This window comes from Elephantulus edwardii, unplaced genomic scaffold (assembly GCF_000299155.1).
Source record: "Elephantulus edwardii isolate Elephantulus edwardi_28Jun2011 unplaced genomic scaffold, EleEdw1.0 scaffold00533, whole genome shotgun sequence".
Lineage (NCBI taxonomy): Eukaryota > Metazoa > Chordata > Mammalia > Macroscelidea > Macroscelididae > Elephantulus > Elephantulus edwardii.
Genome location: NW_006400283.1, coordinates 367,502 through 393,567, shown reverse-complemented (window position 1 = coordinate 393,567; position 26,066 = coordinate 367,502). Strand labels below are relative to the sequence as shown.

The following is a 26,066-nucleotide window of genomic DNA, read 5'->3' as shown; positions in this document are numbered from 1 at the left end:
ATATATTATGTGATGTTGGAAGCAGAAATATTATGAATGTGACTCCATGGGTAAATAAAAGAGAGAGAAAGAAATCATTTTTTGGCTAGTGAGTCTTGCATTAAGACTTTTTATTACACCATATTTCTCTGTAATTTGCTGTTCATCTCTCTATTGAATTAATTTGTTCATATCTACCATTCCAGCTTTCCGCTCACACATTAGAAAACGTTTCTCTGTACAAAGGGAAGAGTAGATTCTTCCATTAAGAAAATAAGCACAGTTCTTATTTTCTGTTCCATCTCCAAAAAGCTCAAACCTGTAAATAGAAAATTAGAATGAATATATTTGAAAATCAAATAATTTTCAAGGTAAGTCAACAAACTTATGTGTAGAAATTTGTAGCAGAAAATGGAAGCAATGAGGAGCAAAGATTAAGCAAAATACACACTACTGGAAATATTACCACATGCTTAGGACCCTAAGATATGCACTTAAAAGAATCTCAATAGCATTTATTAAGCAATAAGACTAAGTAGCAAATAAACTCTAGGATCAGTAGTAATCAGAAGTAAGAGATGGATGTGGCTCTTAAATGATGAATGAAGTTTTTATCGAGATCAGGCTTCAATTTTGCCTGAAAAAGAGTAATATTTAAAAATGAATTGGTTAAATATTTATAAACATTTTTAACATTTTTGCTGTAGGGTAGTATAAGATTGCATTTATAGTGTAATTGGATGCTACTTTGTCTACATTTCTTACTATATTGTTTACTGTAAAAGGTCAAGATCTATATGTGTATTTTGTTAAGGGCTCTTGAGTCAAGTAATGACTCAGCAACCCTAGGAAAAAAAGACCTGAACCCTGTTCTATAACTATCTATGAATTCATAGAGTTTCTAGAGGCATGTTGTTTAGGAAGTGGATGCCACTCCTACTTCTAAGATTGTCTCAATCTGGAAGCTTCACCAAACACTGTCCATGGTGGGTAACCGTTCACACTATTGTGACACAGCATTCAGCATCAAAGCAACTCTGAGTTAGTCAGTACAGCAAATTGACAGACCAGTACTCTACCATTAGAAGAATATGCATCCCAAATAAAATTAGCACCAATTGTCTTTTAAATACCAGAGCTGTCCACCAGGTCCTGGATTGACTCTAAACAAAAGGCTTCCAGCTCACAGCTAACTGTTAGCTAAACTAGGCAAATCAAATCAGTTCACACCAAATTTTGAATGAAAATAACACCTACCCTCACAGAAACAAGTGAACCCACCTTCCAGAATCTAACCGCTTCACACATAAGCCTCCAAGCATATTAATTTATTTTTCAGTATCTGTGGGATACTTCCTAGGGGTAAACAAAGAGAGGGTCTTCCTTTTGGTGAGCTTATATTATAGTTACTTTTGTTGGTACATGCCTTTGAGTTGAGTACAACAGATACTGACTCTATGAGCAACAGATCTAAGCCATATCCTATACTGTACCATATTTATAATCTCTAATATAATTAATCCCATTGAATTATAGTGTGGTGTGTGATGTTGATAAGAACTAAACATATAAACAGATAAAATAAAATCAGGGACTTTTCAAGACTGATAAAGAAGCCACAACATGAAAGGATAGATCAACATTGGAGTTACTAAACCAAACCTCAAAACCCTTAAATCCAACTCATTATTAATAAGTGGAAGAAAACTCTTTAAGTCAGAATAGAACAGAACTGCCTCTTAGGGTTTTCAAATCTATAATCTTTATGGAAACAGAATGCAACATCTTTCTCTTCTAGAGTGACTTATGGGCCAAACTCTTGGTTAGCTACAAAATAATTAAAATGGCCTCACCAGAATTCCTTGAGTGGCTACCAGGAAGGTTAATTTAGAATAATTAGCACTGTACTCACTAAGGACATGATGGTTATTTAAACAGAGGCTGAGGGACAAAGGGAGCTGTTATGGAGTTCTGTAGGCAAAGAACCCTAAAATAATAAAGCAAGACTAAATTGTTGAAAAATAGAAGGAAGTTCGATTGTTTATAATATTGTCAATGAGGTAATAAGTGATGCTGTCGTTGTCTGTGCTTTCAAGTTGGCCAAAACTCATAGTAACCCTATAAACAGTACATTAGAACCTTGCCATAACCTAAACTATCCTCAGAATTTTTGTGACATCAAGTTTATTGCTACAGTCAATCCATTTTGTTAAGGGTCTTCTCTTTCACTGATCCACTATCTTTCTCAGCAAGACACCTCTTCACAAGAATTAGACTTCCCTGACAACATGCTCAAAGTATGTGAGACAAAGTTTTGCCATCCTTGTGTCTAAAGAGCACTGTGGCAGCACTTCCTTCAAGACAGGTTGGTGTTTGTTTTTTTTTTTGTTTGTGTTTTTTTTTAATATTGTTATTTTGTCAGTCCCTAGGATACAACATTACAATATAAAGGCATCAATTTTCTGTCACCCTTACTCATTGTTCAACTATCAGATGCATTGTTGTGGTTGTTGTGTATTGTAGAGTCAGAATCAATTCATAGCTGAAGTGTGTTTTCAAAGGCAGTTAATTGCACAGGAGATTGCTCATCCTTCTCCTGTAGAGCAGCTGCATAGGAAACAATTAAAAAGAATATGGCTTAGACCAGACACATTTAGTCTTTAAATTGCCATCTTTGTCCTTTAGTTCATTGGAAAGGTCCTTGACAACATATTTCCAAGTGTAACATGTCAAGGACTGCAGCCTGCATTATGGATTGAGGCTCAATGTCAAGAAGACAAAGATTCTCACCACTGAACCAATTGGCAGCATCAGCATGGATGGTGAAGAGATTGAGATTGTACACAGCTTTCGTTTGCTTGGCTCCATAGTCAACAGTCTTGGCACCAGCAGCCAGAAAATTAAAAGGCGCATTGCCATGGGAAAGTCTGCTGTTAGGGACCTCTCCAAAGTGCTGAAGAGCAATGGTATCTCTTTGGAGACTAAGGTGCATCTAATACAGGCCATGGTCTTCGCAATCACCTGTTATGCATCAGAGAGTTGGACAATGACCTAGGAGGACAGAAGGAGAAGTGATGCCTTTGAGCTGTGGTGCTGGAGAAGAGTACTGAGAATACCATGGACTGCTAGGAAAACAAACAGATTTGTCCTGGAGAGGGTTAAACCGGGTGGCTCCTTGGAGGCAAGGATTCTGAGGCTCCGTCTAACATACTTTGGACATGTTGTGAGGAGAGACCGGTCCTTGGAGAGGGACATCATGCCTGGGAGGGTGGAGGGACAGCGCAGGAGAGGAACGCCCTCTATGAGGTGGATTGATTCAGCAACTGGGATAATTGGGTTGAGAGTGTCAGAGACAGTGCGATTGGCACAGGACAGAGCGGAGTTTAGGGCTGTTGTACATAGGGTCGCTATGAGTCGCAGGCGACTCGACGGCACATAACAAGAAAACAACAACAACATGTCTTTTGATTTTTTGATCGCTGCTGCCATGGATGTTGATCCAAGTAAGGTGAAATTGTTGACAACTTTAACCTTTTCTCCATTTATCATGGCCTTGCCTATTGGTTCAGTGGTGAGGATTTTGTTTTCTTGATGTTGAGATGTAATCTATAGTCCTTAACCTATATAGCAAATATTTCAAGTCTTTTTTTTTTCACTTTCTACAAGTAAGCTTGAGTCATCTTCATAATGGAAATTGTCACTGAGTGAGTTTCCCTCCAATCCTGATGCCATATTCTTCTTCATATAGTCCAACTTTTTGAAGAATTTGTTTAGTGTACAAATTGAGTAAGTATGGAGGAAGGATATAATCTTGATGTACAGCTCTCTTGATTTTAAACCATATACATTGTCCTCTTGTCCATTAAGAGAACTGCTTCTTGTTCTACAAAAAGATTTCACATCCATAACTTGTTTTGATCTACACAGTTAAATTCCTTTTCATAGTTGATAAAACACAAGTAAATATCTTTTTGGCATCCTCTGCTTGTAAACAAAGATCAATCTGACTTTAGCAGTGATTAATAACTCCTGCTCAAAAGCCTTTTTTGAATCCAATTTTAATTTCTAGTGCTTATGCTTTCATGTTATTGCTGCTTTTACAATAATTAGCGAGATTTTATTTACATGTGATTTGTTGTTTTTGTTGTTATGTGCTTTCAAGTCACCTGTGGCTCATAGTGACCCTATGTACAACAGCCATAAACCCTGCTCTATCCTGTGTCAATCTCACGGTCTCTGACACACCTACCCTCATTACTCCAGTCACTGAATCAATCCATTTCACAGAGGGTCTCATCTTATAGAATAAAGTCTTTCTCCAAGGACTGGTCCTTCTTTGCAACACACAACAACAACAACAACAACATCATCAGATTTGTATGTTTTTATATCAACTTATGTTTAAATTTGAGAGATATTTGCTGTTTCAATATGAAAGATTAATTGATGAGAATGAGTCTGGCAAGCCATATTAAGCAATTCTGGTGGTGTAGTCCATATTGAGTTACTGTGTCAACTAAAAGGCGAGCATCTCTCGTGACTTGTATCTACCAAAAGTTCCAAAGATGTAAGAAAGGCATTTTGCTTCTTTGCCATTTACAGCCTTAAAAGTAGACTTGGGCGGGGTGGGGTGAGGGTGAGAGTGGATTGTATAACAATGAAAGAACTTTTTTCCAAAGAAAAAAGTGAACTGAGAGTAAGGGCGGGCATGGAGGAACATGAGCAACAGTGAATGAATGGAAACCCAAGTTCTTTGCAAACTTTCATTAAAATCTCAGTAAAGAAAAGCTGATAAAGTTTCTATTCATTGGAAGATATTTAATTACTGTGAATTTAACACAATTGTGTGAACAGAAATGTTGGTCATTTAAGCTAACCAACTGTTCCTCCAGAGAAAAATGAGGAAGGCAATCTGCTCCAGATTGATGCCAGTAGTTTTTTATTTTGTTGTTATTGTATTTTTGTTTTGCTTTTTTTAATGCAATTGGCCTCTCGAGCTAGATTGCGTCTAGTAGAATGGTGTCTCATGCTTGATACTTGAAGGTATCTAGAATAGAATAATAATTAAATTGTATTGAAAAGTTGAAAGGGCTAACAATGTAAAAATTTTGAGTCACACGCTATGTGGAAATAGTAATATAAAAGAAAAAATAAAATTATTAAATTCTCCAATTATAAATTTGAGGGCAGAATAGATGGTAAAGGATAAGGAGACTCTATGTATTGTAGTTTAGATAAAGCAAAGATGGGAGTGTGTGGAATGTAGGTTTGCTTTCTTGCCAGTACTCTCTTGTTAGAAGTAGGATGTGAATAACACAGTGCTGTCTTTATAAGACACAGTAATGAACTCCGGTGGTCTAGATATTAAGGAGTTATGTGGTCAATCCAAAAGCATGCAATTAAAATCCACCAACTGCTCCATGGGAGAAAGATGAACAATTCCTCCTATGCCATTCATAGCCTCTGAAAACCCACTAGAAAGTCAGCTATGAGCCACTGATGACATTGCATAAAAACAAAGAAGAAGATATAGAGTAGTGTTCAATTTAAAAGTAACCTGTGCTCAAAGGAGAAGGGGATGGCAGAAATTAGCATTGCTACCAGTTCCTTTCCCAATGCAATTTGTCTCCTGATATCCTGGTTGCTGTTACCAAGAGTGTTGACTGTGGAGCCAAGCAAACCAGAACTGTTAACTATCTCAATCTCTTCACCATCCATACTGGTGCTGCCAATTGGCCCAGTGGTAAGAATCTTTGTTTTGTTGATATTGACCTTCAATCCATATTGAAGACTGCAGTCCTTGACACTCTGCAGCAAGCACTTCAGGTCCTCCTCAGTTTCAGCAAGCAGGGTTGTGTCATCTGCATAACGCAGGTTGTTGATGATTCTTCCACCAATCCTGATGCCACATTTCTCCTCATCAGCCCAGAGTCTCAGATGATCTGATCTGTTCTGCATACAGATTGAAAAGGTATGGAGACAGAATACATCCCTGGCGGACCCCCTTCTTGATTTTGAACCATGTAGTGTCTCCTTGCTCTGTTCTGATGACTACCTTTGGTCCAAGTATAGGTTTCACATTAGCACAATCAAATGTCTGGGATTCCCATTCTTCTCAGTGTCAGCCACAGCTTGTTGTGATCCACACAGTCAAAAGCCTTTGCATAGTCAATGAAGCACAGATAGACATTCTTCTGGTATTCTTTGCTTTCTGCCAAGATCCATCTTACATTAGCTATAATATCCCTAGTACCGCGACCTCTTCTAAATCCAGGCTGCACATCTGGCAGTTCTCTGTTGACATATTGTTCCAAATGTTTTTGGATAATTTTCAGCAGAATCTTGCTTGCATGTGATATCAATGATATTGTTTGATAATTTCTACACTCTGTTGGGTCACCTTTCTTTGGAATGGGAACAAATATTGATCTCTTCCAGTCAGTTGGTCAGCTTGCTGTCCTCCAGATTTCCTGACACAACCTTGTAAACACATCCAGGGCAGTGTCTGTCTGTTGAAATAAATCAATTGGTACGCAGTCAACTCCTGGAGCCTTGTTTCTTGCCAGTTCCTTCATAGCAACTTGAACTTCCTCCTTTATCACCACAGGTTCTTGCTCATATGTTATTTCATTAAATTCCTCTGTGTCAGGTCCTCTGATACAATGACTTTGTGTACTCCTTCCATCTTCTTTGTATACTGGATCATTCAACATTCTACCCAAACTATACTTAAGTATTTCCACCCATGTCTTGAATTTGTTTTTTAACTCCTTCAGTTTAAGAAACCTGAGCGAGTCCCGCCCTTTTGATTTTCTGACTCCAGCTCTCTGTACATTCATTTCATTATAGTATCTTGCTTTATCGTCCCGAGCTGCCTTTTGAAATTTTCTGTTCAGGTCTTTGATTTCTTGGTTTCTCCCTTTAGCTTTGGCTTCTTGGCGCTCTAATGCAATACTCATAGTCTCATCTGACATCCATCTTGGTCTTTTCTACTTCTTTAGCCTTTGTAATGATCTTTTGTATTCTTCATGGACAATTTTCTTGATATCCTCCCAGAGCTCATTTGGTCTATGCTCATTGGTGCTCAAGGTCTCAAACCTGTTCCTGAGATGGTTTTGAAATTCGAGTGGACAGACTTAAGGTCAAATCTTGGTTCCCGTGGACTTGATTTAATTTTCCTCAACTTCAGCTTGAATTTACATATGAGTAGTTGGTGGTCTGTTCCACAATCAGCACCCTGCCTGGTTTTCACTGCTGATGTTGAGCCTCTCCAATGAATCTTTCCACAAATGTAATCTATTTGATTCCTATGCATACCATCAGATGAAATCCATGTGTATAGCCTGCATTTATGTTTCTTATAAAAGGTATTTGCAATGAATAAATCATTGAATGTGCAAAACTCTATCATTCTATCTCCAACCACATTTCTCTCACAGAGCCCATGTTTTCCAGCTACTGATCCTTCTTCCCTGTCCCCAACTTTTGCATTCCAGTCTCCCATTATTATTAATGCATCTTGATTGCATGTTTGATCAACTTCTGACTGCAAAAGTTGGTAAAAATCTTCCATTTCCTCTTCTTTGGCTCTGGTTGTTGGTGCATATATTTAAATGATAGTGTATTCACTGGACTTCCTTGTATGCCAGAAATCAGGAGACGATTGCATTGGGAAAGTCAATTGTGAGGGACCTCTCAAGAGTACTGAAGTGCAATGACATCAGGCTGGAGACTAAGGTGTGCCTGATCCAAGCTATAGTCTTTGCAATTACGTGCTATGCATCAGAGAGTTGCGCAGTGAATAGGGATGATAGGAAAAGAATTAATGTCTTTGAGTTGTGGTGCTGGAGAAGGGTGTTGAATACACCATGGACTGCTAGGAAAACAAACAGGTTTGTCCTGGAGAGGGTGAAGCCAGAATGTTTCCTGGAGTCAAGGATTTTGAAGCTTCATCTGACATACTTTGGGCATGTTGCAAGGAGGGACTGGTCCTTGGAGAAGGACATCATGTTTGGGAGAGTAGAGGGACGGTACAGGAGAAGAAGACCCTCGAAGAGATGGACTGATTCTGTGAGTGGAGTGGGAGGAATGAATGTGTTTGAGACAGTGAGGTTGGCACAGGATAGAATGGTGTTTAGGGCTCTTCTACATAGGGTCGCTATGAGTCAGTCACAAATGACTCTATGGCACATAACAACAACAACAATACTGCCTTCTTTTCTGAATGTCCAACCAGAGTATTCTTTATAGGCTAGAGTTGTTTTGGGCATTTTCTCAGGGGACATCAGTCCTTGGAGAGAGAAAAGTGCTGGGCCAAATAAAGAAAGGAAGACCCTCCACAAGTTGGATGATTGACACAGTGACCACCACAATGGACTTGAACATAACAGAACAGTGAGGATAGTGAAGGATAAAGTAAGGTTCAGATCTGTTGTGCACTGGGTTGTTAGGAGAAACAGCTGACTCAAACCCAAGAACAACAAAATTTTGAGTACTCAACAACTTACTTATTTTTGGAGAAAACTGTGCCATCTTCCCACATCCAGACTCCATTTAAATTCTGGCGGGATAATCCAATCCATCGAATTAGACTAGTCCTGTGTTTGAGATATTTCTATCATAAATACAAATTAATATAATAGTTAGGATGCCTTCAAAGCTTTTGTGAAAATCAAATTGACTACATCTGTGGAAAGAGATGGTCATCGGTGACCCTGCTTCTAGTTGAAATATTGGTGGCATAGCTTTCAAAGTGTCACAACAACGTTTGAAATACCAATGGCATTACTTCCAGAGTCATATCAATACAGAAGCCACCACAGAATGAAAAACTGACCGCCAATTGGTAGAACATGGATGCATCATTTTATATTTTCAAATCATATTTGTTTCCATACTTTCAATTTTTGTTTCTGAACAAGTAAAAATGGGCAAGGGAACTGAGAGAAGTTAAATTATTTGCTGCAAAGACAAAAACTCAAGATTTCTTGTATTTCATCTCTCAAATTCTGTCAGTTTTTACTGAGCTTGATAATATTTTTAGACTGTTGTTTTTAGGACAAACTGAAAGACATAGGAAAAATAGGGGGGGGGAAGGAAATGTAAAATGGTACATTTGTGATTTTCTCCAAAACATATGGTTGTAAGGACCTCCTTACCAGAATATTCTTGCTGGTGATCTTCAGAAGAGTTGCATTCCTTTCCCTGCAGTACTGCTTGCCCTCTTCCCAAGTTAAGTTCTGCTTAAAGAATCCATAGCAACAATTTCCATAGTATCTCCAATTTTTCTCACAGGGGCTGCATTTATGGCCTTAGGAGAGATCAAAGATGGAACACTTTACATTCTATGCTAATCTTACACTTTTATTGTTTTCTTCAGCTCTCAAGGTTCCTTAAAATACCATCACAAAAAAGATAAACACAAACCAAACCAACCCCTGAAGTTAGAGGATGTCTAGAGTTTACCAAACCACACTTACCAAAAACACCTTGCTTTATTTCTTCAGAGAGTTGTATTAATTCTTGGCAAATGCGATTTGCTGACTGTTGTAGAGATTCTGTGGGAGTTTCATTCTCAACTTGTGAGAGATTTTGCTGCCTGACAGCTAAATGTAAAGATGAGGAAAAGACAATATACAATAGGGTTTGATTGGACCTTCTAATTAATTATATGACTACATTTTAATTAATGTTCCAAAACAAACTATCCATTAATAATAAGAAAGAAAAGAAAGAACAATTGGGAGAAAAAAAGTAGGCCTAGTGGGTGGCAAGAAGCTGCATTGCAACCCAAAGGTATGTGGTTGAAGGCCATTAGCTGCTCCAGGGAGGACAGGCAATCTCTTGCTGTGCCTCTGAAGACCTGTATGAGAGTCAACAGTGGGCCGGTTCTGACTCTACTGTACTCAACAACAACAACAATCAGTCTTAAGCATGTTGTGAAGATATTATCAATGTATTTTCATATTGATAGAATCGTTACTCTGAATATTTGTTGGTACAGGAATAAATGATTCTTGCAAAGGGATAAAGGCAAAGAGAATATTTCAAAAATATTAAAGAACAAAGAAAAATTAGTACTAAGGAATTATCTAATAGGGTAAGCGAACTATTTGAGGGGAAATAACCACAAGACATTTCCAAGATCAAATAACACACTTAAAAAGTAACTTTTGATGTTTTGTTGAGTGTAACTTTCTAACAGTGTTAACAGAAATGAATACCTTTGATATTTTCTGTTCTTAAAGACATAAAAAATACACACTAATTAAAAAATACATTTTGATTTCATTCTATGTTCAAATTGGTGTAACAGTCTACGAATGAAAGATCCTTAATTATATTATGCAAAAATAAAATAGTATACAAAAAACCAAAAACTCTACTGTAAAGTGATATTGAACGTCCATGAGCCTAATGAAAAAGAAAAAACAAAACCCAAAACCATTCAAACTCAAACTACTCATACAACATTTATTAATAAGGTGTAATATGAATTGCTTCTAATAGGAAATAAATCACTTAATCACAAAGTCACTTAAAAAGTTATTTTGATCAGGAGGGAAAAAACCCCAGAAAAATCTAGAAAGCTACTAGATGATTTTAACAAATATAAGGATAATTGGGAAACTCAGTGATACAAAAATTCTTGTGAGCATTCCTTTCCTCAGACTAAAAACTCTTGTAAATGAGTCAATACTTACACATTATCCCCAGAAATAGGAGTCCAATAACCATTCCTATGCACAAGATCAGAAGAACCAGAGCCACCACACGCCACAAAGAGGAGGATGCATAACCAACTGTGGACATACAATAAACATGTCAGGGTTCATAACTATGACATGGCTATGAGGCAGTGTCAGTTCTGTCCCTGCCTCTCAGGATTTTCCAAGTAATAAAAATAGTTTCACTAGCAGATCCATCATTGATCAACAGTAAGCACAATTCATTCCCATGTTACACATCCAGACCCATACCAATAGACTGACCCCTCTGACTGAAAATATAACCAGCTGTTAAGTCATGTATATGTGTTTATTATTATTATTATATATTCATTTCTTCTACCACATAAATCTGACTTAAATAAGCAACTCCTAGAGAATTACATCCACTTACCAGGATATTGAAAAATGGTTTTCAAACATCTTTTCCTCTGTCACTTCTAAACCCTTGACTTCAATGTTAACTGGAATTAAATAAAATCTGCATGCCTTAATATCATGGTCCCTGTTTATTTCCTATGTGATTTTTCTCCCAAGTTAGTCTGAGTCTGTGGAAGGATAGTGGAGAAAGGCTATTTGCTACCCTAAGTAGAAAAAAGGGATAGTACAGTTGACTTATTTTACCAGTTTTTCAATTGCTAGCTCTGTGTATTCTTACCTGGGGCAGGGGGCGGCTTTCGAGTTTTAACATTTAAGGTCACATATCCGTCTTCATCCTGCATGGTTTTGCTTTGACTGCCAGTGGGCCCAGGAATCCAATGACTTAGCAAAATGAAGGGTCCACACTTGAAATTACAATATCCATCATTCTGTGATCCTCTTCAACTGGTAGGGTGGAGCCCTACGAGTTGAGACATGTACTTTGTTTCTTTCCCAGGAAGCTCTCTAAAAGCCCTTTTCAGACATACGTGGACCTTGACCACTTAAAAAAAATTGAAAAGCAAAAAATAATAACTTGCGGTAAAGCAGTAGATAGGGCATTGGTTTCCTGCTTCCTTATCTTCATGTTGAAATAGATATTCCAGCGTATATATCTTTCCAGAGGAAAAAGAAAAAAGAACTAAGTCCTTACTTCATCTTAGCACTACTGGAGTCTAACTTACAATATTCTAAAAGACCATATTTCTGTGAAGTGCATGGTGAATACTCCAACAGATGTCTAGCTTACTCTATTGTGAGAGAGTTATTATAATTTTATTTAATACTGCCCAAATTAGTGGTTTCATGGTCTTATATTGGAAGGAACTATTTATAATTATGTCAAGGAATTCATTCTAATTCTTACTTTTCTAAGAAAGAAATTTTTCAAAAATTGTAAGACTATTTGGAGCAAGTTTTATGCTATCAAGTTTAGGCATTGGAGGAATACAAATAAAGGCATTGTACAGAGCTAATAACTTTTCATATAGTCCTTTGTATTTTTCCTTTAAAGAGAATTTCTGGGACAGAAAAAAAAAGTTCCATTTTAATGGAATCACGCAATTTCAAACACATTATGCCGGGAAGAACTTGTTATCAGTGTTATTGGTGGAAACTTCCTTATACAGACAATGTAGTCTTTTTTGCTGAAAGTGAAGAGGACTTGAAATACTTGTAAAAAAAGATCAGTGCAACAATGAATGGATGAAAAGCTAACTTTTCTGTAAACTTTCATTAAATCACAATTAAAATAAAAAATTGTATTAAAAAAGATCAAAGATGATAGCCTGTAGTATAGATTCATCTAAACATGAAGAAAATAAAAATCTCTTGCCTACTAGGCCACCAGATCTCCCATCTGAGTACCTACTAGGTATCTATTTTATTTTTTATTTCATTTTCTTATTATCCAGATTGGATGAGTATACATTTCAAAATGCGTTTTGACTCACAATCATCCTCTGGCTCCTCCTTGTGGCCAATTTCCCCCCCCCCCCTTATTTCTGTTTCCCTTTCTCCTTTCCAGAAAGATGTAGTAGTCTATTTCCATAAAAACTGACACTCTTAGAAATCCTGGAGGTCAGTGTTACTCCGCTTTATAGGATTAGGAGGATCAGGTTTGACTCAAAGGAAGGGGTGGGTTTGATGAGCAATTTTTTAATTGTTTGTTTTCTTTGGCTCATTAATACCACTGGATTGAATATCTAATCCTATCTCTTACATAAATTACTTTGAATTAATTACTATATTGGCTATTTTCTAGGTTCTGTGTACCAAGAAGAACTCATTGACACTGAAACATTTAATGAAGTAGCATGTGATAAAAAAAACAAACAAAAACTGAAAACATGGATGCACTTGGGCCCATTGCTACAGTCACTGTGCCAATCCACTTGGCTGAGGGTCTTCCTCTTTTGTCATCCCTCCACCTTCTCAAGCATGATGTCCTTTTCCAAGGAATGGCCTCTTAGCACATGCCAAAAGTATGTGAGACAAAGCTAAACATAACATAAATGTTATGTTCTTAGTTTCCTTTAATGTGTTTTCTTTGTTACTGTAGAGAAATTCAACAGATTTTTGTATGTTGATCTTATATTCTGCCAGTACTAAATTGATCTACTAGGTCTAACAGTTTTTTGGTTGAGCCTTTTAGATTTTCTGTATACACTGTCATATCATCTGCATATAGTGACAGTTTTGCTATCTCTTTGCCATTTGGATGCTTTTTGACCTCGCTAGAACTTCCAATACAATAAGGAATAGTAGTGGAGATAGTGGGCATTCTTGTCTGATCTGTTCACAAGGGACTGCCTTTAGACTCTCTCTAGTAAGAATAATGTTGGCTCCTGGTTTTGCATATACACTTTTCATTATTTCAAGGAAATTCCCCTCTATTTAGATTTAGCTTCCATACAGGTGTGCTTTTTAAATTTATCCTCTTGTTAATTTCTAACTTTGGGGCACTGTGATCTGAAAAGATACTTTTATTTCAATGTTTTTTAATTAGCTGAGTCTTGCTTTGTGTTCTAATATGTAGTCAGTCCTGGAGACTGCATTAAGTGGCTTGAAAAGAAAGTAAATTGAGTTTTTGTTAAGTACCCCAAGCATGTCTTTGAGGTTAAGTTGGCTAATAGTGTAGCTTAATTCTTCTACATCTTCGTTGAGTTTCTTTTGTGTTGACCTATCTTTTGGTGAGATAGACTGAAATCTACTACAACTATTGTGATATTGTTTGCCTCTTTTCTCAACTCTGTTAACCATAGTTTTATGTATTGTGCATGCCTATCACTTCATGTGTATATATTAACAAAAATGATGTGCTTTTATTCTGTTGTGCCTTTAATCATTATAGAGTATCCTTCCTTGTTTCTTATCGGTGGTGTTCACCCTAAGTTTGTTTTATTGGAGACCGGTATTGCTACTTCAGTTTTTTGTAGAGCAAGGAAACACTGCATGGTTTAAAATTTGGAAAGGCATATGCCAGGGATGTGTCCTGTCTCCATATCTTTTCAACCTGTATGCAGAACAGATTATCTGGGAGGCTGAGCTCTATGAGGAGAAGTGTGGCGTCAGGATTGGTGGAAGATCTATCAACAATCTGCGCTATGCAGATGACACAACCCTGCTTGCTGAAACTGAGGAGGACCTAAAATGCTTGCAGCAGAGCGTCAAGGACTGCAGCCTTCAGTATGGATTGAAGCTCAATATCAAGAAGACAAAAATTCTCACCACTGGATCAATTGGCAGCATCAGGATGGATGGTAAAGACATTGAGATTGTTAACAACTTTAGTCTGCTTAGCTCCATAGTCAACACTCTTGGCACCAGCAGCCAGGAAATCAAAAAACGTATTGCGATGGGAAAGTCTGCTGTTAGGGACCTCTCCAGGGTACTGAAGAGCAATGGTGTCACTCTGGAGACTAAGGTGCGTCTGATACAGGCTATCGTCTTTGCAATCACTTGTTATGCATCAGAGAGTTGGACAATGACTAAGGAGGATAGAAGGAGAATTGATGCCTTTGAGCTGTGCTACTGGATAAGAGTATTGAATGTACCATGGACTGCCAAGAAAACAAACAGATTCAGCTTGGAGAGGGTTAAACCAGGCTGCTCCTTGGCAGCAAGGATTCTATGGCTTCATCTGACATATTTTGGACATATTGTAAGGAGGGAGTTGTCCTTAGAAAGGGAAGTCATGCTTGGGAGTGTAGAGGGATGGCGCAGAAGGGGAAACCCTCTATGAGGTGGATTGATTCAGTGACTGGGGTAATTGGGATAGATGTGTCAGAGGCAGTGCGATTGGCAGAGAATAGAGCGGGGTTTAGCGCTGTTGTACACAGGTTTGCTATGAGTTGCAAGCAACTCGACAGCACATAACAACAACAACAGTATTTACTTGGTTTATTTTTTTACTCACTTTGATTTTTAAGCTAATTTTTTCCCCTTATTTCTTAGATTTGTCTCTTGGAGGAAACACATTTATGGGCTTCTTTTTTAAAAAAAACAATCAAATAACAACAACAAAAAAACCAAAACACCAAATCAAACCTATTCTACTACTCTTTTTCTCTTAATTAGTATGTTTAGTCCATTCCCATTGAGTGTGATTGTTGACTGTCCAGTTTTTATGGTTGCCATTTTGCTGTGTACATTTTCCTGTTGTTGCTGGTTACTTTGGTCCACCCACTTTCCTTTGAAGCTTCTGTGTGAAGGACTTCCTTTGGTAATTCTTACAGAATTGTTCACAAATTCCTTAAGTTTCTGCTTTTCTTGATGATACTTTGTTTCTCCTTCTTATTTGGTGGACAGCTTTGTAGGGTACAGGATTCCTGGCTAACAATTGTTTTCTTTCAGCTTTTCATATATGCCATCCCATTGTTTTCTTGCTTACATGTTTTCTTCTAACACATCAGATATTATTTTTTTTTCTCCTGTGTAGGTGACTTTTTATTTTTCTTATGCTGTTTTCTAGTATTCTCTCCTTATGCTGTTTTCTAATATTCTATCTTTTTTTTATTATGATATGTCTTGATGTTTATCTTTTGGTGTCTGGTCTGTTTAATGTTTGCTAAGCTTCTTGAATGTGTATTTCTTCTTCTTTCATGATATCTGGAAATTCTTTTAGTGTCTCTTCCATAATTTTCTCAGTGATCTTTTCTGTTTCATTTCCTCCTTTTCTGGAATGCTGAAATAGGTATTGTTACAGTTTATATCATTCCTCATGATTCTTACATTTTCTTTGATATCTCTCTCCAGTAGATTCTTATTGTGATTTTGGTCTTCTATTTCACTGATTTTGAGTTCTATATCATCTATCCTGCTTTTTTGTCCTTCTAACATGGTGAAGATTTCTTAAACCCTGGTCTTATACCAATTTGTGTTTTCATATTTTCTTATCATTTCTATAACTGTGAGGGGTTTATGTACTCTATTTTTTATTGATTCTTAGAGTTCTTGTATATCTTTACTAATGGTTTTATTTCTCTCTTCTATCATTTGTAACTTCTTCAGCATCAATTCTTGTAATTCCATAAATGTGTAGTCTCTCTGCCTTTCTAATTCTCAAATACCCACTAGGTTTTCACTTTGGTCTGATTATTTTAAAGGCTGTGTTGATTTTTCATAGTATTTGAATCTGACTGCTGTTTCCTTGATATTACGTGGGTATCTTCTTCATCTATATGAGGTAGCATCTGTAGTTTTAGTGTGAGTATTTCCCAGTTCCTTATTGTTATAATATGAATTTCCTGAGTTCAATATTCTCAATGTCTCAGAAGTTGTATCAACAGTGACCTAATGGCTTTGGTGGGAGAACTGCCACTGACAAACTTTTGCACTAGGGTGGGAAATGTGAACTTAGCAGAAAATGCAGCTTGCTGACTTCATTGTGGGAAGCCTGTGGCCTCTATACTTCTAGGTCTGAGGTTGGGAGTTAGGGTCTGGACACACCAGCAGTGGCAGCAGTGACCTACAGTATTCCATAGGAGGGTTATAACTCAAATACTTTGCTGGGATACAATACTTTGCTCTTAATACAGACTGTTAATGAATTATCCTCCCACCCTGATCCCACAGTCTTCTCCATAGAGTCCAACTTCTTGAATGATTTGCTCAGCATAGAGATTGAATAGGTACAGAGGAAGACTACAACTCTGACAAATGCAGATTTTAAACCATCCAGTGTTCCTTTATTCTGTTTGACATCTTCTTGGTCTAGATATAGATGTCCTATGAGCACAACAAAATGTTCTGAGATTCCTATCCTTCCCAATACTAAACATAGTTTGTTATGATCCTCATAGACAAATGTTTTTTTGTTGTTGTTGTTGTTTTTATAATCAATAAAAGACAAACTGACATTATTGGCAGAAATAGAAGGGTCCAGGCTCCTACCTGAATGAAGAAGATGGAAATGAGTGAGGAGGGGAAAAAGTAACCCCAAATCTTAAGAACAGTTTTTAAGCGTTGAAGACCATTAATTGAAAACCAGATGGGTTGTGGGATGACACCATGGATATCATTCATGAATAAAGCACAAAGTCACTACAAAGACAGAGGAGAACGAAAAACTAAAATGGATGTCAGAAAAGACCATGAAAATTGAGTAGGACAGTGAGAAGCTGAAACAAAGGGAAGAGATATTGAAGTAAGACAGTTGAAGAAGATTTCACAAGGCAGATTGAAGAGACAAAGTAAGTTATTAAAACTAAAGTATCCAGCAGGAACCTGAAAAGAGGATAATGATGGCCAAGGTCCAATAGTGATTGATTTTATAAAACATAATGCATGGGAACGATTGTATGAAACACAATCTGAATAAAGAATAGTTTGAAACACAATGCATATGACCTTTGTAAGCAAACTAATAACATAATAATTTTTTAAAAACTCGGAATGAATTTGCAGAGTCTTATAATCGGAAAATAAAAAAGGAAGAATTTGCTCGGCACTTCTCAGACCGAAAGAATGGAAAACCAAACTCAAGTCTTGAGTTTCAATACTTAGATACACAATGGAAAAAAATTTGAATGATCTAAGAAGCATCAAAATAAGATGGGAGGAATATACAGAATAATTGTACTGAAAAGAACTGGCTGACATGGAATATTTCAGGAAATATCATATGATGAAGATCCAATAGTAATGAAGGAAGAAATTTAAGCTGCATTGAAGAAATTGGCATGAAACAAGGCCCAAGAAATCAATGGTATACAAATTGACATGTTTCAAATAACAAATCCAACCCTGAATGTGCTCATCATTATATGTCAGAAAATTTGAAGGATGAATTTCCTGTGTGCTCATTTTGGGAGCTGTCTTGACTATTTTGTTTTTAATTTGAGTTACAACATTTTAACTCCCCCAATATGGTCTGTGAGCTATTACAACAGATTTTCAACCCAGTCAAGCAATATAAAAATGGTATTGAGTAGCAGGAGGTATGGAAGTATAAGGGATAAATCTGACCTCATGGGAATTGGTTTTGTGTTAGTGATGCTGTGGGTGGGTATAGTTTTCCCCTGTGAAGTTGGTAAATGTCAGATACGGCACTTGCCATATGGCTCTTGCTCTTTTTACACTATAACACTAGATTGTGCAAATGTGAAACCTATATCTAGACCAAGAGTATTGTGTGAACAGAACACAGAAACACTAACTGCATGGTTTAAAATTTAAAAAGATGTGTGTCATGGTTGTGTCCCCTCTCCACACCTATTCAATCTGTAAGCTGAGCAACTCATTCCAGAAGCTGGACTCTATAAAGAAGAATGTGGCATCAAGATTGGAGAAAGACCAGTCAATAACTTTCAGGTATACCTTGCTTGCTGGAAGTGATAAGGACTTGAAGTGTTTGCTCCTGTATATCAAAGACTACAGCTTTCAATATGGACTGCATCATAACGTCAAGAAAAACAATTCTCACCATTGAAATAATACACGACATCACAATAGACGGAGAAAAGACTGAAACTGTCAACGACTTCATCTTACTTGGAGTCACAATCAATACTTGATACCAGCAGTCAAGAGATCAGGAGATGTATTATATATCTATTAATACATGTATTATGCATCTGATTCTGACCATGGTCTTTTCAATCATCTCTTATTCTATTAAGAGCTGGATTCTGAATAAGGTTGAGAGAACAAAACTTGATGCCTTCTAACTGTGGTGTTAGACGAGAGTATTTTGAACTGCCAAAAGAACAAACAGGTATATTCTGGGGATGGTTCAGCCAGAGTGCTCCTGGAGGGCAAGGATGGCAAAACGTCATCTCACATACTTTGAGTATGTTGCTAGGAGATGCTATTTCTTGTAGAAGAACAAATGTTATTCCTTGGAGAAGGACAGTATGCTTAGAAAGGCTGAGGGACCGGAAGGAGAGAAATACTCTCAATGAGATAGTTTGACATAGTGACTGGAACAATGATACAATACAAGGAACAATGAGCTTGAGTGTGTCAGAGAGTGTGAGAGTTGTACAGAATAGGACATGGCTCAGATCTGTTGTTAATAAGGTCCTCAACTTGATAGCACCCAACAATTTTGCCAATACCTTTACTGAGACTTAAATTTCTTGTTTTGTTCCACATGGCTCTTGTTCATATGGTACTTCCTAAAATTTTTCAGTGTCTTTAACATCTTTTTGATACAGTTTCTTGTATTCTTTCCACCTTCTTTTGATGCTTCTTGGATCATTCAAGATTTTCTCCATAGCATTTCTCAGTATTACAATTTGAGGCTTGAATTCATTTTTCAATTCTTTCAACTTGAGAAATTCCATGTGACTTCTTCTCTTTTTACTCCTCAGCTCTTTGCTTTTTTTTTTCTTTTTTATAATGCACATTCTTTTATAATACTTTGCTTTATCTTCCGGAGCTTGCTTTTGAAATCTTTTGTTCATCTCGTTTACTTTTGTTTTTCTCCCCTTTATTCTAGCTTCTCAATACTCGACTTTAAATTTCATAGTCTCTTTTAAAATCCATTTTGGTCTTTTCTTCCTTTGTCCTTGTAAGAACTGTTTGCTCTCTTCATGGATTTGATGGCATCCTATAACTCATCTGGTCTTTGATCCTTAGTGTTCAATGTCTCAAATATATTCTGAAGATGATTTTTAAATTTAGGTAGGATCTACTTAAGGTCATATTTTAGTTCTTGTGAGATTGTTTTAATTTTCTGCATACAAAGAAGTCCAGTGAATACCACTATCATTCAAACATACTCACCAACAACTAGAGCCAAAGAGGAGAAAATACAGGATTTCTATCAACTTTTACAGTCAGATATTGATCAAACATGCTATCAGGATGCATTGATAATAATGGGCGACTGGAACGCAAAGGTTGGGAGGAGGGAAGAAGGATCAGTAGCTGGAAAACACGGGCTCAGTGAGCAAAATGAGGCTGGAGGTAGAATGATAGAGTCCTGAACACTCAATGATTTATTCATTGCAAATACCTTTTCTAAGAAACATAAACACAGGCTATACACATGGATTTCACCTGATGGTATGCATAGGAATCAAATAGATTACATTTGTGGAAAGACTTGGTGGAGAAGCTCAATATCAGCAGTGAAAACCAGGCCAGGTGCTTGTGGGACAGACCACCAACTACTCATATACAAGTTCAAGCTGAAATTGAGGAAAATTAAATCAAGTCCACGGGAACCAAGATTTGACCTTAAGTCTGTTCCACTCAAATTTCAAAACCATCTCAGGAACAGGTTTGAGACCTTGAGCACCAATGAGCGTAGGCCAAATGAGCTCTGGAGGATATCAAGAAAATTGTCTATGAAGAATGCAAAAGATCGTTACAGAGGCTGAAAAAGAAGTAAAAACCAAAACAGATGTCAGATGAGACTCTTTCTATTGCATTAGAGTGCCAAGAAGCCAAAACTAAAGGGAGAAACCAAGAAACCAAAGAGCTGAACAGAAAATGTCAAAAGGCAGCTCGAGATGACAAAGCAAGATACTACAATGAAATGTGCAGAGAGCTGGAGTCAGAAAATCAAAAGGGCTAAACTCGCTCAGTGTTTCTTAAGCTGAAGGAGCTGAAAAACAAATTCAAGCCACTGGTGGCAATGCTTAAGGACACTTTGGGTGGGATGTTAAATAATCCAGGAAGTATCAAGAGGAGATGGAAGGAGTACACAGAGTCACTGTATCAGAAGGAATTGGCTGACACAGAAGAATTTAATGAAAAAATATATGAGTACGAGCCTATGATGATGGATGAAGGAGGAAGTTCAAATTGCTCTGAAGGAACTGGCAAAAAACAAGGCTCCAGGAGTTGATGGCATACCAATTGAAATATTTCAACAAACTGACACTACCCTGGATGTACTTACTAAGTTGCGCCAAGAAATCTGGAGAACAGCCAGCTGGCCGACTGACTGGAAAAGATCGATATTTGTGCCCATTCCAAAGGTGACCCAACAGAGTGTGGAAATTATTGAACAATATCATTAATATCACATGCAAGCAAGATTTTGCTGAAAATTATCCAAAAATGTTTAGAGCAATATGTCAGCAGAGAACTGCCAGATGTGCAGGCTGGGTTTAGAAGAGGTCATGGTAGAAGGGTTATTATAGCTAATGTTAGATGGATCTTGGCAGAAAGCAAAGAATACCAGTAGAATGTCTATCTGTGCTTCATTGACTATGCAAAGGCTTTTGACTATGTAGATCACAACAAGCTATGGCTGATACTGAGAAGAATGGGAATCCCAGACATTTGATTGTGCTAATGCAAAACCTATACTTGGACCAAGAGGTAGTTGTCAGAACAGAACAAGGAGATACTACATGGTTCAAAATCAAGAAGGGGGTCCGTCAGGGATGTATTCTGTCTCCATAACTTTTCAATCTGTATGCAGAACAGATTATGTGAGATGCTGGGCTGTACAAGGAGGAATATGGCATCAGGATTGGTGGTTGAGTCATCAATAACCTGTGTTATGCAGACACAACCCTGCTTGCTGAAACTGAGGAGGACCTGAAGCACTTGCTACAGAAGGTCAAGGATTGCAACCTTCTATATGGATTGAAGCTCAACATCAAGAAAACAAAGATTCTCACCACTGGGCTGGCCAATTGACAGCATCAGTATAGATGGTGAAGAGATTGAGATAGTTAACAGTTTTAGTTTACTTGGCTCCACTGCCAACACTCTTGGTACCAGCAGCCAGAAAATCAAGAGTTGAATTGCATTGGGAAAGTCAGCTGTGAGGGACCTCTCAAGAGTACTGAAGAGCAAGGTCATCAGGCTAGAGACTAAGATGTGCCTGATCCAGGCTATAGTCTTCACAATTACATGCTATGTGTCAGAGAGTTGGACAGTGAATAGGGATGATAGAAAGGGAATTGATGCCTTTGAGCTGTAGTGCTGGGGAAGAGTGTTGAATATACCATGTACTGCTAGGAGAACAAACAAGTTTGTCCTGGAGAAAGTAAAGCCAGAATGCTCCTTGTAGTCAAGGATTCTGAAGCTTCGTCTGACATAGTTTGGACATGTTGCAAGGAGTGACTCATCATTGGAGAGGGACACCATGTTTGGCAGAGTGGAGGGGTGGCACAGGAGAGGAAGACCTTTGATGAGATGGATTGATTTTGTGACTGGAGTGGTGGGAATGAATGTGTTTCAGATGGCTAGGTTGGCCCAGAATAGAACGGCGTTTAGAGGTCTTGTACATATGGTCACTCTGAGTCACAAGTGACTCAGTGACATATAACAACAACAACAGCAACAACTTTTATCTTTCACATTTGTAAATTATGGCTTTGCAGTCAACACTTGGTCTTGTTTTGACTGCTGATATTTAGCTTCGTCATTGATTCTTTCCACAGATGTAGCCAATATGTTTCCTGTTGCAGTCCATCAGGTGAGGCCTGTGTGTAAACTCTCTTTGTGTTTTTTGAAAAAGATATTTGCCATGAATAAATCAATAAATATACAGTTGACCATTCTATATGCAGCCCCAATTCTGTCTCCAAGACTATACTTTCCAAGTACTATTCCTTCTTTGGTGTTTCCAACTTTTGCATTCCACAATTATGAATACATCTTGATATATTATATATTCTATTTATCAGAACTTTAGAGCCTGAAGAATTTCAAGGAAGAGTAAGAGTTACCTATTGCAAAACTTTAAAACTTCCATCATAAAGCAGAATTTGACAACCAGACCCAAATCACTGTCAGTTGATTTCTTTATCACTTTTCAATCTACACAGCCATTGTAGAATCTTACAAAGCCCAGTTCTTGACACAATCCAAAACTGAATACCTGAACAGACTTATTACAAAACAAGAAATTGAAAAAGTAATAAAAGAACTTCCAGCCACAAAAAGTACTGGACCAGATGGTTTTAAAAGTTAATTTTATCAAATATTTAGAGAATAATTTTCACTAATTCTATATAAATTATTTCAGAAAATAGAAAAAGAGTAATTCTCCCAGATTCATTCTAGGAAGTAAACATACCCTTGATATCAAAGATAGAAAAGGACACCACCAAAATAGAAAACTATAGGCCAATATCTCTTATGAATATAGATGCAAAAATTCTGAACAAAATCCTGGCCAATAGAATCCAATGATAAATGAAAGAAATAGTTCACCATGACAAAGTGGGATTCATAACAGGTATGAAAGGATGGTTCAACACCAGAAAAACAATGTAATTCATCATATAAACAAGGCAAAGAACAACAACTATATGATCCTATGAACTGATGAAGAAAAGGCCTTTGACAGAATCCAACACCCTTTCCTGATTAAAACACTCAAAAAATTAGGATTAGAGGGTAATTCTTCAACATAACAAATAGTATATATGTAAAGCTGAGAGCCAACATTGTTCTCAATGGAGAAAGATTAAAAGCATTCCCTTTAAGAACAGGAACTAGACAAGGGTGCCCACTATCACCTCTCTTATTCAATATTGTATTGGACGTCTTAGCGATAGCAATAAGAGAAGGAAATAACAGGTATTCACATTGAAAATAAGAAGTAGTAATATTGTTTCTCTGTGCAGATGATATGATAGTATACTTAGAAAACACTAAAGGCTCAGCGAGAAAACTACTGGATATAGTTGACCAATTCAGCAAAGTGGCAGGTTACAAGATCAACATATAAAAATCAGTTGGATTTCTTAGCAGTGACAAAGAGAATGCAGATCTGGAGCTAAGAAAAACAATACCCTTCACAATAACTAATCACAAGATTAAATACTTGGGAGTAAATCTAACTAGAGGCACAAAGGATCTATTCAAAGAAAATTAAAAAGAACATTACTACAAGAAACAAAAAGAGACCTAGAGAAATAGAAGAATATTTCTTGTTTTTGGACAGGAAGATTTAATATTGTGAAAATGACAACACTACAAAAGGCAATTTACACATTCAATTTAAATTCTTCAATGAGATGGAAAGGCAATTTTCAGTTTTATTTGGAATGGAAAGACACCCTGAATAAGCAAAGCAGTCCTTAAAAACAGAAACAAGGTAGGAGGCATCTCTCTCCCTGATTTAAAATACTACTACACTGCCATGGTGTTCAAGAAAATGTGGTACTGGTATAATGACAGACACATAGATCAATGGCATAGAATTGAGAAATCAACCCATCTACCTATGGTTAACTGATTTTTGACAAGGTGATGAAATCAGTTATGTGGGAAATGACAGCTTTTTAACAAATGGTGTTGGCAAAATTGGAAAAGTATCTGCAGAAGACTCAAGCAAGATCCATACCTCACTCCATATACGAAAACCAACTTAAAGTGGATCATGGACCTAAGACTAAAACTAAGAAATATAAACTTCATTAAAGTAAAGCTATTTTTCATTGTTTTTTGTCAAACATTCTTCTAGGTCATATAACCCTGGTGTGTCCACTTGCTGTAACTTGTGGTTGCTGTGAAGCTGAACACTATGACACTGATGTGTCAAATGTGATAATGGTTACCCATGGTGGATGGTGTTGGATGTAGCTCCCAGATTAAAACAAGCTTGGAAGCAGGAGTGGTATCTACTTCTGTCAATAGCTTGCCTCTGGAAAACCTATGAACCTGGAGAAAGTATAAAAGTCATGCAAGTGTCGAGGACTTTCATTCATAGGGTCGCTATGAGTTGCCTGTGACTTGATGGCTTTTAACAACAACAACAAAGAAAAGCTTGGAAGAACTCTAGAAGTCTTAATCCACAACATAAACAGACTTCCAAGCATCCTCAAAAATCTACAACTTGGAGAGGACAAAATAGATGAATGGGACCTTCTAAGAAACAACTCCCTATGCATATCCAAAACCTTCTCCAACAGGGTAAAAAGGGAAGCCACAGACTGGGAAAAATATTTGGTAATGACATGTCTGATAAGGGACAGATATCTAGAATTTATAAAATGTCATAACAAGATGAAGGTAATTAACCCAATTGAAAAACGAACACAGGATATGAATAAACTACCAAAGAAGACATTCAGATGGCCAACAAACACATGAGGAAATGTTCAAAATCCCTAGCCCTAAGAGAGATGCAAATCAAAACAACTATGAGATATCATCTCACCCTGTAAGAATAGTAAAATTTAACAACAGCAAACAACAAATGATGGTGAGGTTTTGGAGAAACTGGAAACCTTATTCGCTGTTGGTGGCAGTGTAAAATAGTGCAACCACTATGGAAGACAGTATGGCACTTTCTCAAAAAGTTGAAACTAGAGATACCATTTGAGCCAGCATTTCCACTACTAGGAATATACACCAAAGAAACCATAACTTCCACCCAGGCAGATATACTCCACTCATATTTACTGTGGCTTTGTTCACAATAGCAAAGAGTTGGAAACAACCTAAGTGTCCAACAACAAATGAATGGATTGAGAAGCTGTGGTATACTCATATAATGGAATACTACACTGCTTTGAAAAACAAGGAACTCATAAAATATTATACAAAATGTGTGTCTCAGGAGGACATGATTCTGAATTAAATATCTCAGTCAGTAAAGGACAAATACCGTATAGTATCACTTTTGTCAAATGAAACTGACATCGGGGTTAGGGGGAGACTGAGAAAGATGGGATAAATTAGGCATACTGCATTGAAATAGACGAGGGAGAGAACTGTTTAAAAGGGATCTATGATTAGGTATTATTGTCATGACAGGAGTCCAGAACCAAGGCTGCATGGTAGAGTGGACTTGGGGGCGGGGAGGGATTGTATAACAATGAAAGAATGTTTCTTTTACTTTTTAAAGAGCTAACTGGGGGTGGGGGATGGGCAGGGCGAAAAGTGCAATAATGAATGAATGGAAATCCAAAGTCTCTGTAAACTTTCATTAAAATTAGTAATAATAAAAAAAGAACAATTAGAAAACAAACAAAGCCCAGTTCTATTCTGAAACATAGTAAGTAGCCAAGAGCAAGAACT

The 26,066-nt window shown here is 37.2% G+C and overlaps 1 protein-coding gene across 1 annotated transcript; it reads right to left on the bottom strand.

The window, feature by feature from the left end:
• Positions 1-150: 150 nt before the first annotated feature.
• On the bottom strand, positions 151-11,428 carry LOC102848134 (C-type lectin domain family 1 member B-like). Its single transcript, XM_006903200.1, has 6 exons — positions 11,365-11,428; positions 10,683-10,781; positions 9,459-9,584; positions 9,138-9,289; positions 8,487-8,593; positions 151-298 (listed from the first exon to the last, which is right to left on the bottom strand). The coding sequence occupies exons 1-6, from the start codon at positions 11,426-11,428 to the stop codon at positions 151-153; spliced, it is 696 nt and encodes a 231-aa protein (XP_006903262.1).
• Between the last annotated feature and the right edge of the window lie 14,638 nt (positions 11,429-26,066).

Coding starts and splice junctions, on each gene's coding strand:
- LOC102848134 (XM_006903200.1), bottom strand. CDS start 11,428: ATGCAGGATGAAGACGGATATGTGACCTTAAATGTTAAAACTCGAAAG. Junction 8,594..9,137: donor TCACCAGCAAGAATATTCTG/GTAAGGAGGTCC, acceptor TATTTATGATAG/AAATATCTCAAACACAGGAC. Junction 299..8,486: donor ACAGTTTTCTCCAAAAATAA/GTAAGTTGTTGA, acceptor TTCTATTTACAG/GTTTGAGCTTTTTGGAGATG.